General features: G+C 44.9%; 1 protein-coding gene across 2 annotated transcripts in view; it reads right to left on the minus strand.

The window, feature by feature from the left end:
• LOC110537608 (zinc finger and BTB domain-containing protein 16-A) overlaps positions 1 to 14044 on the minus strand; it is a 121812-nt gene that overhangs the window by 45775 nt on the left and 61993 nt on the right. For both annotated transcript variants that reach the window (XM_036937566.2, XM_036937568.2), the window contains exon 4: positions 1083 to 1169. In XM_036937566.2, coding sequence (XP_036793461.1) covers positions 1083 to 1169 — 87 coding nt within the window. The remainder of the gene's footprint in view (positions 1 to 1082; positions 1170 to 14044) is intronic.

A 14044-nucleotide genomic window follows, 5' to 3' on the forward strand; every position in this document is an offset into this window, starting at 1 on the left:
GGAGAACATTGCTTGGATCACATTGCCAGTCCATAGTCCTGAAAGAGGATGGCTTGTTGTTTGTTTGGCCAGTCACATAAGTGTGGAGTGACAGAATGGCTGTAACCCAGTAAACCGCGGGTCACACACATCAATGCTACACACCAGAGGTTGCGACCCATCTGACACACTCTGGAGTCCAACAGTCACAACACACCTAGTCACCCTTCCCACAGCATCAAGCGGCGGTGGATCAACACACTGTGAGCGGAGGGAAACCCCAGTCAGCCATATATGAGTGAGTGATCTTTGGAATCTGCTGGAAAGACGTCGCCATCCTCATCCTCCTGTCGCTGATAAACCAGACTGGCTTGCCAAGTGAAAGGCACCCCCCACCCCCCCACCCCCACCGTCCAGTCCCGTATTCATTACCACTGCTTTATTAAAAGGCCTGATATGATCCAGTCCCATCCAGTGGACGGTAGGTCCCAGGTCTGGGTGTCTCTTCCCTTCCCCCTCTCTGGCATCCAGGCTGTGTCATCAGGCTGAGGGAGCCCGTGTGCCAGAGAAGATTCCAGACCCTCACCTTCCACTGGCCACTGTGGCGCGAGCCAACCGGCTTCTAAACATAACTCAGGGGGGTTCGGCTTTATGCCAGAAGCCATGCATGTGGATATGTTCACCGCTGAGTCTTTCTGCTTCGGTCAGCGGCAAGCGCCATAATACATCACCTATTGTAAACACACAGTGGTGTAAAAACTACTAAGACTTAATAATGAGTCAACTATCATTAAGGTCAACTAGCATTAGACGTTACTCAATATACTTCAGACCATTTAGGCACACTAAAATTGATGTGTTTTTTTTGGGCCATATCTGACCTGTTTCACCTGAATTGGTTCAAACTTTAAGCTCAAGAGCATACTGTAGACACTTGCACAACAGACACAGACATAGATGGGTGTACAAGACCATGGTGGGAGTGGAGCAACTGTTTGAAAGAGATCACAATCTCCCTAACACACAGAGTGATGGGGGAACATGTGCAAAGCCTTATTGAAGCAGATGGGGGGGGGGGGGGGGGGGGGGGGCTGTGTTCTTACATGTGTGGATCTGTCTGTGAGCCTCCAGAGCATCCTCCTTCTGGAACTGGGCCCCACACTGGTCACAGACAATGGCCTTCTCACCAGCTGCAACACAGGAGAGGAGACAGGAGGGTGTGAAATATGGATGGGTGTTTATAGACCGTATATGAATAGAAAAAGGTGTGTACAGCAGTAGTTATGTAGGATGACATAATATGGTTCCTACAGTGTAGTTGGCTTAACTCTACTTGCGTAGTACAGCATGTGGGGTAGTGCTACATAGCCTTCGGAACAGCCATACCATTTTGGTGTAGTGAAAACATGTATTTAAATTAACAAACTGATACTGCCAAGAGCAGAGCAGAGTGCAGGTTTTTCTTTTAAAGATATCATAAAAAACAATTCCCACACACCTGTAACAAGCAAACTCATGTATAAGTGATGTTCCGATTTTTGAAAATTGGTATTGACATAGCACTGAATATTACATGAGCCATTGTGTCTGAGCAGCTTTATTAGTGCAGTATGGGAACATGTGCCAACGTTGGGCCTCTTCTCTTCACACTGCACTTCTACAATCCAATTCAGTTCAATAAACTTGATTTATTCCCCAGCCAGGGGCAATAACAAAATAATATTTATTGAATTGAACTGTATGAGTGCAGCATGAGGAGCAGAGGTATTTATCAAAACACAAACAAGGGGTGCTATGGGAGCACGTCAAGGCTCGCTAACTCGCTGTCCTGCTCCACCCAGATATCAAACAGGTGTGTTCGGTGTTCCTGTGTGGTCCTGATCCCAGGACAATGAGAACCCTAAACCAGACCTTGGTTGTTCTGTTCTTGGCATCGTCTCCAAGGGTTACGACACCCTCCGGCAGCAGCAGCAGCAAATCAAAACAGGAAGTTAATTCTCATAACTTTTTTTGGTCTCCGAGATGGAGAGAAACTGGGTGTCGGTTTCGCAACACTATTACAAAACAGCTACACTGTTAGTCTGAGGAAGACAAGTTACACTGAGGCATGATGGACAAGATGGAGTTGTACATTTGCCAGTTACTTATGTAACTTATGTAACTGTTTGAGTTATTGTACTAGACCTTAACTGTCATTTCACACACTCACAGCACAAGGCATTAGTTCCTATAGCCATTTCTTCTACAGAAATATAGACTTCAGTAGAAAAAAACTTGCCAAAGTAATACCCTTGATTTTCTGCATATTTTAAGGCAACGTATGGCCAGGGATGTTTAATGCAGAGTTGAACATATGGCACAATTTGTCCGTTAAAAGATACTTAACCTTTGGAGAGGGAACCGTGTTCAGGTGAGATAGACAGAATATCACATTTAAAATTTGCATTAATAAAAATCAGCTAGCCCTGCTTCTTCCAGAGCCCAATGGAGATTATTGGATATTATAGGGTCAGGAGTCTTTCCTGGTTGGGTCACATGGTCTAGAACACAGGTAGGCAATTAGATTCAGCTGCCGGACAATTTGAGGATGGTCTGGAGGCAGGAACTTAATTATAATAATTTGTAAAATGACCATAATTAAAGGCCAAAAAGAGATGATTTTCAAATACAATAATTTCATACCTTGATTACATTGAGACATGATAATGTTTATTTTATTTGAGGGAATACAATAGAATAAAATCCTTTTCAGCTGAATTCTTAGAGATTTTAGTGTCTTTTGACCAAAAATGTGAGTTTTGGCCCGCCGTTCACCTGTTGCCGACCACTGGTCTAGAAAAACTCCTGGCCCTAGCATTGACTATAATGCTTTTTTGACTGCTAGCTTCATTCAATGTACTGTAACCATGAGCAGTCCTCACTAAAAGGGGCCATGAGCCAATTCAATCTTTACCTGGGGGGATCCAGCACAGCGCAGACTTAGTGAACCGGGGCCCCACAAATGGCACAATACTAACCGCTCCCCAGGGAGGCTGAAGTGTACACCCCGGCACATGGACATAAATCCTTAGAGGAAGTGGCGGCGTGACGCCCGTGTCTTTATGTGGACAAAACCTCCGTGGCACCTTATTGGTGTGGGTCATTACTGTCTGAGTGGGGAGGAGGACCGTTAGAGGGGTCACAGCACCCAGTCAGCCAGCCACCCAGCTGGCAGGCAGGACCTGTTCAGGAGGCCACTGAAAAACACTAACCCAAATTAAAGTGATACATTTTCATTCCCTTTCTTACTTATTTTTTTTTATCAATAGAAGGCATCTCGTAGCCAGACAGAGAAGAGGTGAGAGAAAAACTCCTGCCTGGCACAGTGCCCCCCCCCCTCCCCCTCAGCCCCGGGTAGTGCCGTGGAAGCACCAACTCTGCGGCTCAAAATAACTGCCTGCCTCTCCAGAGAGAGAAAGAAAGAAGTGGCTATAAAATAATTGTTCTCTAACAACCCCTGCTTCCTCCCTCCTTGGCCTCCCTCCTTCAAGTTGTCACAACCGGGCCCTAACCTGACATAATGGGCCTTGCACAACTGTTGCTTCGAATAACCCAGGGAAAAGGAGGGGGAGTGGGGGTTTGTGCCACGTGCCACTGACGGACCCTTTTTGCTTCCTCCTCTGTAATATTGCACAACATATTTTGGCAACGAGATTTTTTTTGTGTTTCAAAAGAAACAGAACACTTTGTTTATGGCCTTGCGTGGCAGCCGTGGCAAGAGGAAGCCTCCTTCTCCTTAGGGAGATGGGATATGCAAAAAAACAAACACATTTCCAATTCAAACAGGCATACAATACACACGTGTACATGTGTGAAATAGGACAAATATAGGCACCTACCAAATTATTATTAAGTCAAAGTCACGGCACAGATTGGAGGGAGGTGGGGGGGGAACTCAAGCTGAGCGAAGAGTGGTCGCGGTGGGAGGTCTACAGCGTGTGTTTTTGTAAGGGGGGGGGTACCCCTGATTGGAAGTGCCAGTAGCCCACCCCACGATGTGTCTGTGCTAACCCAATCTAACGGAGCCCATCCGCACCGCATCAGACACAGCCTACCCTCAATGTGATCGCATAACTATGCCATTCAACTGCACTTCTCAGACAGAAGATGCAGTTTGTTCCTTTTGTGGAGAGGCAGAGAGAGAGCACGAGAGAAAGGGGGCAGATCGAATGAATATATATATGTGAGAGAGAGAGTGAGAGAGCGAGAGAGCGATATTCGAGCAGACAAACACAGAAACCAACAAAAACACAGCCTGGCTGTTCGGTGAGCCTACACAAATGGGTTACGCAAGACAGTACACTGGGTGCAAAAAAACACACACACACACACACACACACACACACACCCACACACACACATCCGTCAGAACAATGAGTACAGACACCACGCTCTCCCTTTTTTCCTCTCTCCCTCTCCTCTCCCTTCAGCGGTAACGAGCTGTGCTGTACAGTTTTATTTACACTACCCTCTTATCAGTCACAGAACAGTACGGAGACTGCCAATTGGAAAGGACAGCCCAGAACTGTGTGTTCCCTCGCTCAAGTAGATGTGTACCGCAGGCAGCACATTTTTTATCAACCAAGACAAAAATCCTGGGCCGCAGCCAGGATTCCTCTCAAAACACACACACACACACACTGTGTTACGCACACACAAGAGTATTACGCACGCACAGACACGACACACATAGACCAAGGGCACACAGCACTGACTAACAAACATATACAGTAATTTATACAAATAGACATACAGCTACTCATAGACACGTGCAGCACAGACACAGACAGACAGACAAAATACTTGGATACTCGGAATTACACGATTGTGTAAGCAAACACTGTACAGTAGATAAGATAAAACTGTTTTCCCCCTTGCAAATCCTGACCATAAGGACATGGGAGAGCGGTTAGCTGGTTTACAATGATATTGTTATCAGCAGGGGGGAAAACAGAAATAAAAACAGAAAATCTTCAGGCCACATGACAGTTTTATGGTCTACTGCTCAGAACGAGGATGTCTAGAGACGAGGAAAGCAGACAAATATTGACTTGCCGAATGTGAGGGCGTGTGCGTGCACACAGACACACACCAAAGCAGTCTCTGAATTCAAACCCTCAAAATGGATGCGCTTCAGCACAATCAGTCACCCTTGTTTTTTGCTGCTCAAATCTCTTAATCCATTTTGCCTGCAAACCAAATTTGTCTGTCCAGTAGGTCACAGACAGGCTTTTTTCTCCCTCGCCCTCTCTGTTGCTCGCTCTTTCCTCTGTACAATAAAGCTATTTTCAGTGCTCTTGCCTTGGGGAGACCAGGGGCATCTCAGTCCACATAACGCCCCCCCCCCCCGTCCTGACGTCAGTCAGAGCCTTGTTCAGGCAGTACACTAGTCTGAGCCTCAGACTTGTCTGGGCCTTTGAAGGCCAGATTGCCTGCCTGCTTGCTTGTCATAGCAGCCACACTAACTCACATCCTCCCTACCTCCCAATCCTTCCAGCCCACCAAACTACTAGGGCCGGGACGATACTGGTATCGTGATACTTGTTAGTAAAGAAACAAAACACGAAGCGGATTTAACTTTTTTTGGAAAACAGCCCAAACGTTGGAAACAAAACATCATTATGTTGTCATCCAGAGTCAATTATTTATTTTCCGAGCTATAGCACACTATATTTTACATACAGCAGGTTTTTAAAAAGCTGTGTGTTAATTTTTGCCATGGAACAATATTATGATACTGGTATCACAACCCTACAAACTACCTTTCACTCTTCCTCCCCAACACTTTCCCCCTCTCTGCCACAGAGGTCAAAGTTTCCATGTGTTCTCCGGCTTTACCTACTCCCCATTTTTTTCCGGAAGTGGGTCGCTAGACGTTCTTAAGTTATGACATGTTGGCGTGTTCCCCCTCGGTCCGGCGCGCTCGGACACAAAGGCCTCTTAAAGCTTTGGGGAGGAAACATGAGCCGGGCCGGGGAGCGGAGAGAGGACCCACTGGGGCTTTGCTGGTGTGAAGTGGCAGGAAATGAGGACGGGACCTCCTGAAGTCAGTCCGGCTGGCTGCCCATGTTCCCCCTCTGCTCCCGCCAACACAGGGGCCATTCCTCAAGGAAGACTTCCATTCCTCAAGGCAAAGAGGCCTGATTTGAAAAGCCTTGGTCTCCACAATAGAGGGAGACCAACTCCTAATGCGGAGGTCAGGCCAGTTTGGGCCAGCTGTCCTCAAAAGCGACCGTTGGAATGACAGAAACAAAATAGCTTGTTAGGGTAAGACAGCTTTCATTTGAAGGGTTTGATGTGAGTGGATGCAGTTCTCCCTTTGCACTCAAACCAAGTTAATTGAACCAACACAGACAGGCCACTGGTGCGTAACGCAGGCCTAAATGTACACCAATGTACCGAAAAAGTCCCATCCACAGTTCAAAAAATGGTAGCCATGATTAGTGGGGGACTGTTTCTATATCAAACATCTCTAGACCCAGAGCTAGTCACTGTGTCACTCCCCTGGACTGGGAAGGTCATGGAATGTTCCAGGACATAAACACTTCTTTGAACTGTTGGAGCTGAGGGATAACCATTGGATTTGGGTCTTGGCGAGGGGACGGGAGGCGGCAGGTTTTTTCCATATGAATCTGAGAGTCTGACCACGAGGTGAACCCTCGCCCCCCCCATGACTATTGCAGGACACAGAAAACCCGCTGGATACAGCAATTGACATGTCTTTACAGTGCTGTAAATGCCTTTATTGCTTAGGAGAAATGGATGGAAGGCTGTGTGGGGGGGAGTAAGGCGTTTTCGGTTGTCATTTGCCAGCCTTTATATTTGGCCTGGGGAAAAGATGACTGTGTGAAGCCGGTTCCAACAGATGCCTCTGGATGCCTTTTAACAGAACCAGTCAAAAGAAACGGCCAATGTAAAAGAGTCCAGCCACTAAAAAGCAACCAAAGACCGGGCAACCTGGTAGTCAAATGTAACAAAAGACAACAAGCTGTGGCCATAAAAGACAATCATGTGGTGCTGCTGTATTTGAGCCAGTATCGCAAAGATGGCATGAACAATTGGTTCAGAAGCCGTAGAAATGCTGCACAGTTCCTGACAAATGGGTGCTACAGTGTCTGCAGTGAAACAAAATGGTCACAGGGCTAGAAAGGGGAAACTGAAACGATGGCAGAGCCTGCTGCATACGCGCTCTCTCCACAGGTCAATAACCTGTAAAGATTTAGCATTTAGGGCCCATTATTTCCTGCTTTCAAGTCACACGTTGTCAAAGGAACTACTGGGTTTATTAAGGCCAGAGTAGAGTTAGGATGCCTGGGGGGTGGGGGCTGTAGGCAACAATTACCTCTGGGACAGTAAATGAGACAGGAAAAGGGAGGGACAATATTTGTTTTGGGAGGGAAGACGGACAGAAATGTTTAACAGAAGACTTTAAAAATGCACAAATCCAAGATCGTAATAATCCTTTTTCAATGGGATTGTGAGAGTTTCCGTAATACATTGCCAATAGCAAGGGGACTCTATGTACCTGAAGATTTGTTGGTGACAGCTGAACATCACTAATCCAGATTATCCCTTAAAGACGAGAACAGTCTGAAATATGTGGACATCTGAAGTGCCAACTAGGAGCACATGGTCGCAGAGCCAACAGAAACAAACTGCCGATATGGCCAAGCAGAGATAATAGGAAATCCAAAAACCAAAACAACTGGAAATGTGGTAAACATGCAGCGTTTTAACTGCACTCAGGTGCACTGATTTACATACTTGTTTATTTCGTTTGCATCCAAAATGATTTTTCCCCCAGTTAAAACGCACAAAGTTTTATTGCCTACGAGTTCAAACGGAATGTGATATAAATTATACAAATTCCAAAAGTAAAAGTATTGAGTGAAAATACTTCACCTTAAATAGTCTTAAAAACCTTCATCTTTGGCCAAGATGTCTGCCAAATGACAAAAGGAGTTTGCTGCTTGCTCTTTCCATTATGTCATTTGTTTTTCTGAGAGAGGGGGGACTGAGCCATAATCTTTCCTAGCAAGAAGAAGTGGAAAAGGGGAAAAAGTAGGGTGAGAGAAAGCGAGAAAAAAGAAAGTCAATTCCATAAACATTTTTTTCTTCACAAAAGTGGACAGTGTGACGGGCCATTAACTTCCTCACTAAAACTTTTTACAATGTCCTGCCACACATTCCAGATCTGCTGCCCTCTTCCTCTGAAGCAGCTCCTAGTCAGTCACTCTGCAGTGCACCACAGCACCCAGATATAGTAACGATAGAACCGACACTCGAGAAGTGACAAGCCATTGGCCGAGAGCCAACAAAGGCCAAGAATCAGCTGGGCAAAAATAGGCCAAGCTGCCACTGTACAGTCCTTTCTATACTGAACAAATATATAAATGCAACAATTAACAATTTTACTGAGTTCAGTTCATATAAGGAAATCAGTCAATTGAAATAAATAAATTAGGCACCTAATCTATAGATTTCACATTACTGGGCAGGGGACCAGCCATGGGTGGGCCTGGCTCCCAAGTGGGTGGGCCTATGCCACTGGGGAGCCAAGCCCAGCCATTCAAAATAATTTTTCCCCCCACAAAAGGGCTTTATTACAAACAGAAATACTCCTCAGTTTCATCAGCTGTCCAGGTGGCTGGTCTCAGACGATCCCGCAGGTGAAGGGGCCGGAAGTAGAGGTCATGGACTGGAGTGGTTACACATGATCTGCGGTTGTGAGGCTAGTTGGACATACTGCCAAATTCTCCAAAACGACATTGGAGGCAGCTTATGGTAGAGAAATGAACATTCAATTTTCTGGCAACAGCTCTGGTGGACTCCCTCAAAACTTGATACATCTGTGGCATTGTGTTGTGTGACAAAACTGCATATTTGAGCATCCTTTTATTGTCCCAAGCACAAGGTGCACCTGCGTAATGATCATGCTCTTTAATTAGCTCCTTGATATGCCACACCTGTCAGGTGGATAGATTATCTTGGCAAAGGAGAAAGGCTCACTAACAGGGATGTTAAAAAAATTGTGCACAACATTTGAGAGAAATAATCATTTTGTGCATATAGAACATTTCTGGGATCTTTTATTTCAGCTCATGAAACATGAGACCAAGACTTTGCATGTTGCGTTTATATTTTTGTTCAGTATAGTTAATCTATAACTACATTTTTGACACCTGAAGGGATAGTATAGTAGCTCCTTTGACTGTGCTCAGACTTGAAAGGCACTACTGGCTAGACGGCTCATCAATTTAACAGAGAGCAGAAGCATCTCCTCTGAGAGGCTTCCTGAGCCCCAAACGACAGACCGTTTACTCCAGTCAAAAATAGTCCTCCCTCTGCCTGACCACCAAGATTAGTATTCCGAGGCCATTTAATAGTTCGCAACAGTTTGAACATAATATCCACGCTCTGCTTTTATGCTGCACCTCCTAGTGGAATTAGTAGCATAAAAGCAAGCCTTGTGTGTCCTGGCTACTTCCAGATGGCTTTGGGAGTGCTTTTATCTTTTTTTCCCCCCTCTCTTTCACTTTCTCTCTCTCCCTTTTTTTTTCATACATGAAAGCACTGTCTGCGGAGCTTTGCTTAGCGGGTTGATTGTCTCTTCATCCCGAAAATATTAAAAAATTCTTAGAGTATTTCAGAAGGGAGTCTCTTCCATAAATGGGATTCATAGCTTTCTAATCTGTGCTGAGAAATTGATCTAAAACTTTCCCAGAGCTATCGTCCAACTTACATAATGCAATAAAGGCCATGCCTTGGAGGATATTTACTTTCATGGCCATTTACGTGGCAAACAAATCATGCTTTCTTTTCCTCGGTTGGCATTGTGGTGCGTATGACAGAGTTTATTTCCGTCACCAAATGGCCCACAAAGATTAAATCCGACTCGTATATTTTTTAGGGGGGAATGTTGCGACAAGACCAATCTGGCAAATTATGCAAGTGTCGTCAGTGTCATACCATGTTTATAGATGGTAGATTTTCATAAAATATAAATCAAGAACATATTGCATTGAGAGTAAGCTTAGGTCTTAACCATGGAAAATTTCTGCATACAACAGAATGCTATGTGCTTGATAGCAATGACAACTATGTGCAAAATATAACTTTCACATGGTTAACGGATTGTCATATAATTGAAGGCTGCAGACTAAATGAAGTCTGGAATGGTGGTCAGGTCTGACATAGCACATTTCCCTAATACCATTACACAAAAGCCATGCGTTTGCTGTGGTGACAGCTAATAGAAAGACCTAAGTGCATGGTTATGGGATCATTTTAGGACACGCGACAGTGCTCTCCCACACTCACTGGAACCTGCTTAAACACCCAGACTGCCTCGGGTAAAAAAAAATACTGGCCCAGCTCTGCCGGTGCCAACAAATTCCTCTCCTAATTTCAGTCACAGATAAACACTAGATAATCTTATTGCCACTGCAATGTATGATACGTGGTTATGTCATTAGAACAACAACAACATCAGTGTTCTTCTGCTGAGCCAGATAGAGAATCCGTGGCGTTTTATGATAAGGGCTGATTTTCATCCTTCCCAGATGTTTTCCTTTTCTGAGAAAATCCTTCTAATTGAGATATTTTGATGCGGGTGTAACGTAGTCTGATTAGTCAGGTCACACGTTCTCTCAGTCTCCCCAATTTACACCAAGGTTGGTTGTACTCGCTCCAGCCAACGCTGTCCTCTGGGTGAGTAGGTTAACCAGCTGGTTATTATTTTTTGATATGTAGTCAACACAGGCAGCCACAGATACATTAACAGTGATCATTCAGACTGTTTAATATACAGACAGTTCGTCGGGCTGACATGTATGGTTACTAACTGAGGCTACAACTAGGCTTGGACAGTATACTGTACACCAGGGCATTTTTAAATACCCAGGGTATGATTTTCAATACAAATGGTTTTGAATATTTGTATTTTTAAAGAAACACGTGCACGCACACACACTATGTGTAACCCCCGTCAGATGCCCCCCCCCAGCGTGTCTGCGGCTTTCTGGGCGATGAAAGGTAGTGGGCTCCGGGCCTGACAAAAACACCAATCCATACTGGCCACAGGCTCCTCTCCAATCTATTTCTGCTCAGCTGGTTTTAAATGAAGTTATTATGACTCATTAAAATGCCCGCAAGCTTGTGGAAGTCGGCCAATTACGATTTAAATTTAGCCTCTCTCACAACCAAGCTCGCTCCCCCCACTCCTCCCTCCCCTAGCCCCCGTCCAGTACACTTCTCTGGCTCTTTTATTGCATTGCTACCCCCCCCCCCTCCCTTTTCGCCTGTTCCAACCATGCATCACTGCTTTTCAACCACAGATTTACAGCTGGTATCAATTCCTTGATCTTTGAACACAAACAGAACCCAATACACAAACAAGTCATTTCTGCCCGGAGACATGCAAACAAATACACACAATAACTTCAAAAAGGGGAGACACCTTGAGTTACGTTGTTTCCTTACGCCTGCAGTTCCAAAAATGTTACTGTGAATAAAAAATATTGAACAAAAATAGTCGCCCCTCAATTGCATAGACTTTCAGCCCAAAACGTTATGCATGTAGCTGGCTTTCCTTGCAAGTATTTTTCTGACTCTAATCATGACTGCTTCACATGACTGCTTCACATGACTGCTTCACATGACTGCTTCACATGACTGCTTCACATGACTGCTTCACATGACTGCTTCACATGACTGCTTCACATGACTGCTTCACATGACTGCTTCACATGACTGCTTCACATGACTGCTTCACATGACTGCTTCACATCACTGCTTCACATCACTGCTTCACATCACTTCCTGAATATTGACTTCCATGTCTTGTTATTAATGGGACAAGGTTGACATTTAAGGGATCAGTGTTGATGCTATCATTCTATTTCGTAATTCTTTATTGCATTCCTCAGAACTTGCTCAGTGATAAGAATGATTATCTCTACCAATAAAGCAATACATGGGTGTGTCATTCTGACAGATCTATAGTGCCTGCCATTCCCTGTTTGGGCCTTAAGCCCATGTCAAGGATCTTCCACAGAAAAGGGACTCCAAAAATAAAATACCTACGACCACGCAATGAAGTCCACCTGATCCTTGTACAGCCCCTCTTGAGCAACGTTCACCATTCTGGGAATGAGGTGCACTTCTTTTCAAACAGCCCTCCCCCAACCCCAACAGAGCATGGTGAACTTAACACATGTGTTCTCCCTTGTAGACGTGCTTGTGTGCCTTCTCCCCCTCTCTGAAGTGTGTGTCGAGGTGCATGTGTGTGTTTTCTGCCATATCACTTGTTCCTTTTCAGCAGAACAAATTAATCGAAACCCCCCTTTCCTTTCCAGTGAGTGACACCCACCCACCCCATTTCCTCCCGTCTCTGACAGGAGCTGCTCAGAGGGAGAAAAAAAGAAAGGATGAACCATATCCAACATTCTATGGGCTGTGTTCTGTTTTAGAAAGGCACACAGTGTACTGTGCAGCTCATAAAACTCTAAAACATCCTCCAGACGCTGCCGCAATCACCCTCCATCAAAACACTCGCTGCACTCACCCTCCACACAAAACACACCATCTCGCATACAAAAATAAGAGCCGGCATCGAGCTGAATACCAAATCAGCCCATTAGAGCACAGGGGCACTCGCTACTTAGCAACCAAAGGGATTTAAAGCTGCAATACCCTGACAACAAAGGAGTAAGGGAGTAAGATCAAGGTCTTTTTTCTACATGGGTATTATGGGCTAGTTGGGAGCTTCCTTTTGGGTTTTCATTTTAGCACCAGAGATGTTTCTTTAACTAGGTGATGGTTAACGGACAAGGCAATTTTGAATATCCTATTGAATCTTATGAATAAGGTGTCTTGTCGCCGAGGTAACTCGATGGGGGCTACTTGTGAAGTTGAGAGGTGAAAGCATCATAAATCATTATGTATCAATACGACTCGATTTAATTGACCTCGTGTTAAGATCTGAAGCCGGGCCAAATGTGTTTTGTAGTACTAGACATAATTATATGAGCGGTACAATGAACGTCGAGAGAGACTCGTTTAGTAAGAACAGTCATAAAAACACACAAGGTCAGATATTGAATGACTAGCGCTCAAGTACCATATAATAAATAGTAGGTTATTGAAACAGGATCCAACTTAGACAACATGCAGTAGTAATTAGTGGTTTACTATAATGACACAAACACTGTAGCACCTCACCTACTTGGGGAATAGTCTAGAAGCTTAAGAGAATCAAGAGAAATGGCCTTAAGGGACAAGCAAACTAAACTGGGCCATCCAGTTCCGTCATAGTGTAACGACAGATGACTAACAGTCAAAGGTGTCACCTCCCATTATGTACAGTACAGTCAAATCAAATGTTATTATAAAGCCCTTTTTACATCAGCAGATGTCAAAGTGCTTACACAGAAACCCGGCCTAAAACCCCAAACAGCAAGCAATGTAGACGTAGGCCATCCTTGTCACATACTGTACAGCCTAGATAGACCATCCCTCTTCCAGAGGCTTATAGAGAGCAGCCAGGTAGATACATTGAGTTCTGGCTAAAATGGGACAGTTTACTGAAAGAACACTATTTCCACCGGTCAAGTCTCATTTCAGGTGGATGGAGGTCTTAACTGGTTCCCTCCTGTCTCTTTGTGTGTGTGTGTGTGTGTGTGTGTGTGTGTGTGTGTGTGTGTGTGTGTGTGTGTGTGTGGGAGACTGGAAGCGCTTTTTGATGAGGAGAGAAGATGCCGGACAATTACTGAGGCCATTATAGCCAGGGACCCAATCGTCTCTTCTGGACCTTTGTAATGGAGGCAGATTTATGCCCCAAATAATTCAAGTGTTGTTTTTAAATAGGGGTTTAATGTACATCAACAGGTCAGGGAAAGTATTATGGGTTTAAACCACCAGAGAGGAGTTAGGGCACACGGCCAAACAGAAGCTTGGCCCATTTATCCATGCCGTCTGTCATCCTGTGCTAATGTACTGGAGGGAGGGAGGAGGGGAGGGAGTGGGG

This window comes from Oncorhynchus mykiss, chromosome 12, assembly GCF_057628025.1.
Source record: "Oncorhynchus mykiss isolate SJ-2025 chromosome 12, ASM5762802v1, whole genome shotgun sequence".
NCBI classification, from domain to species: Eukaryota; Metazoa; Chordata; class Actinopteri; order Salmoniformes; family Salmonidae; genus Oncorhynchus; species Oncorhynchus mykiss.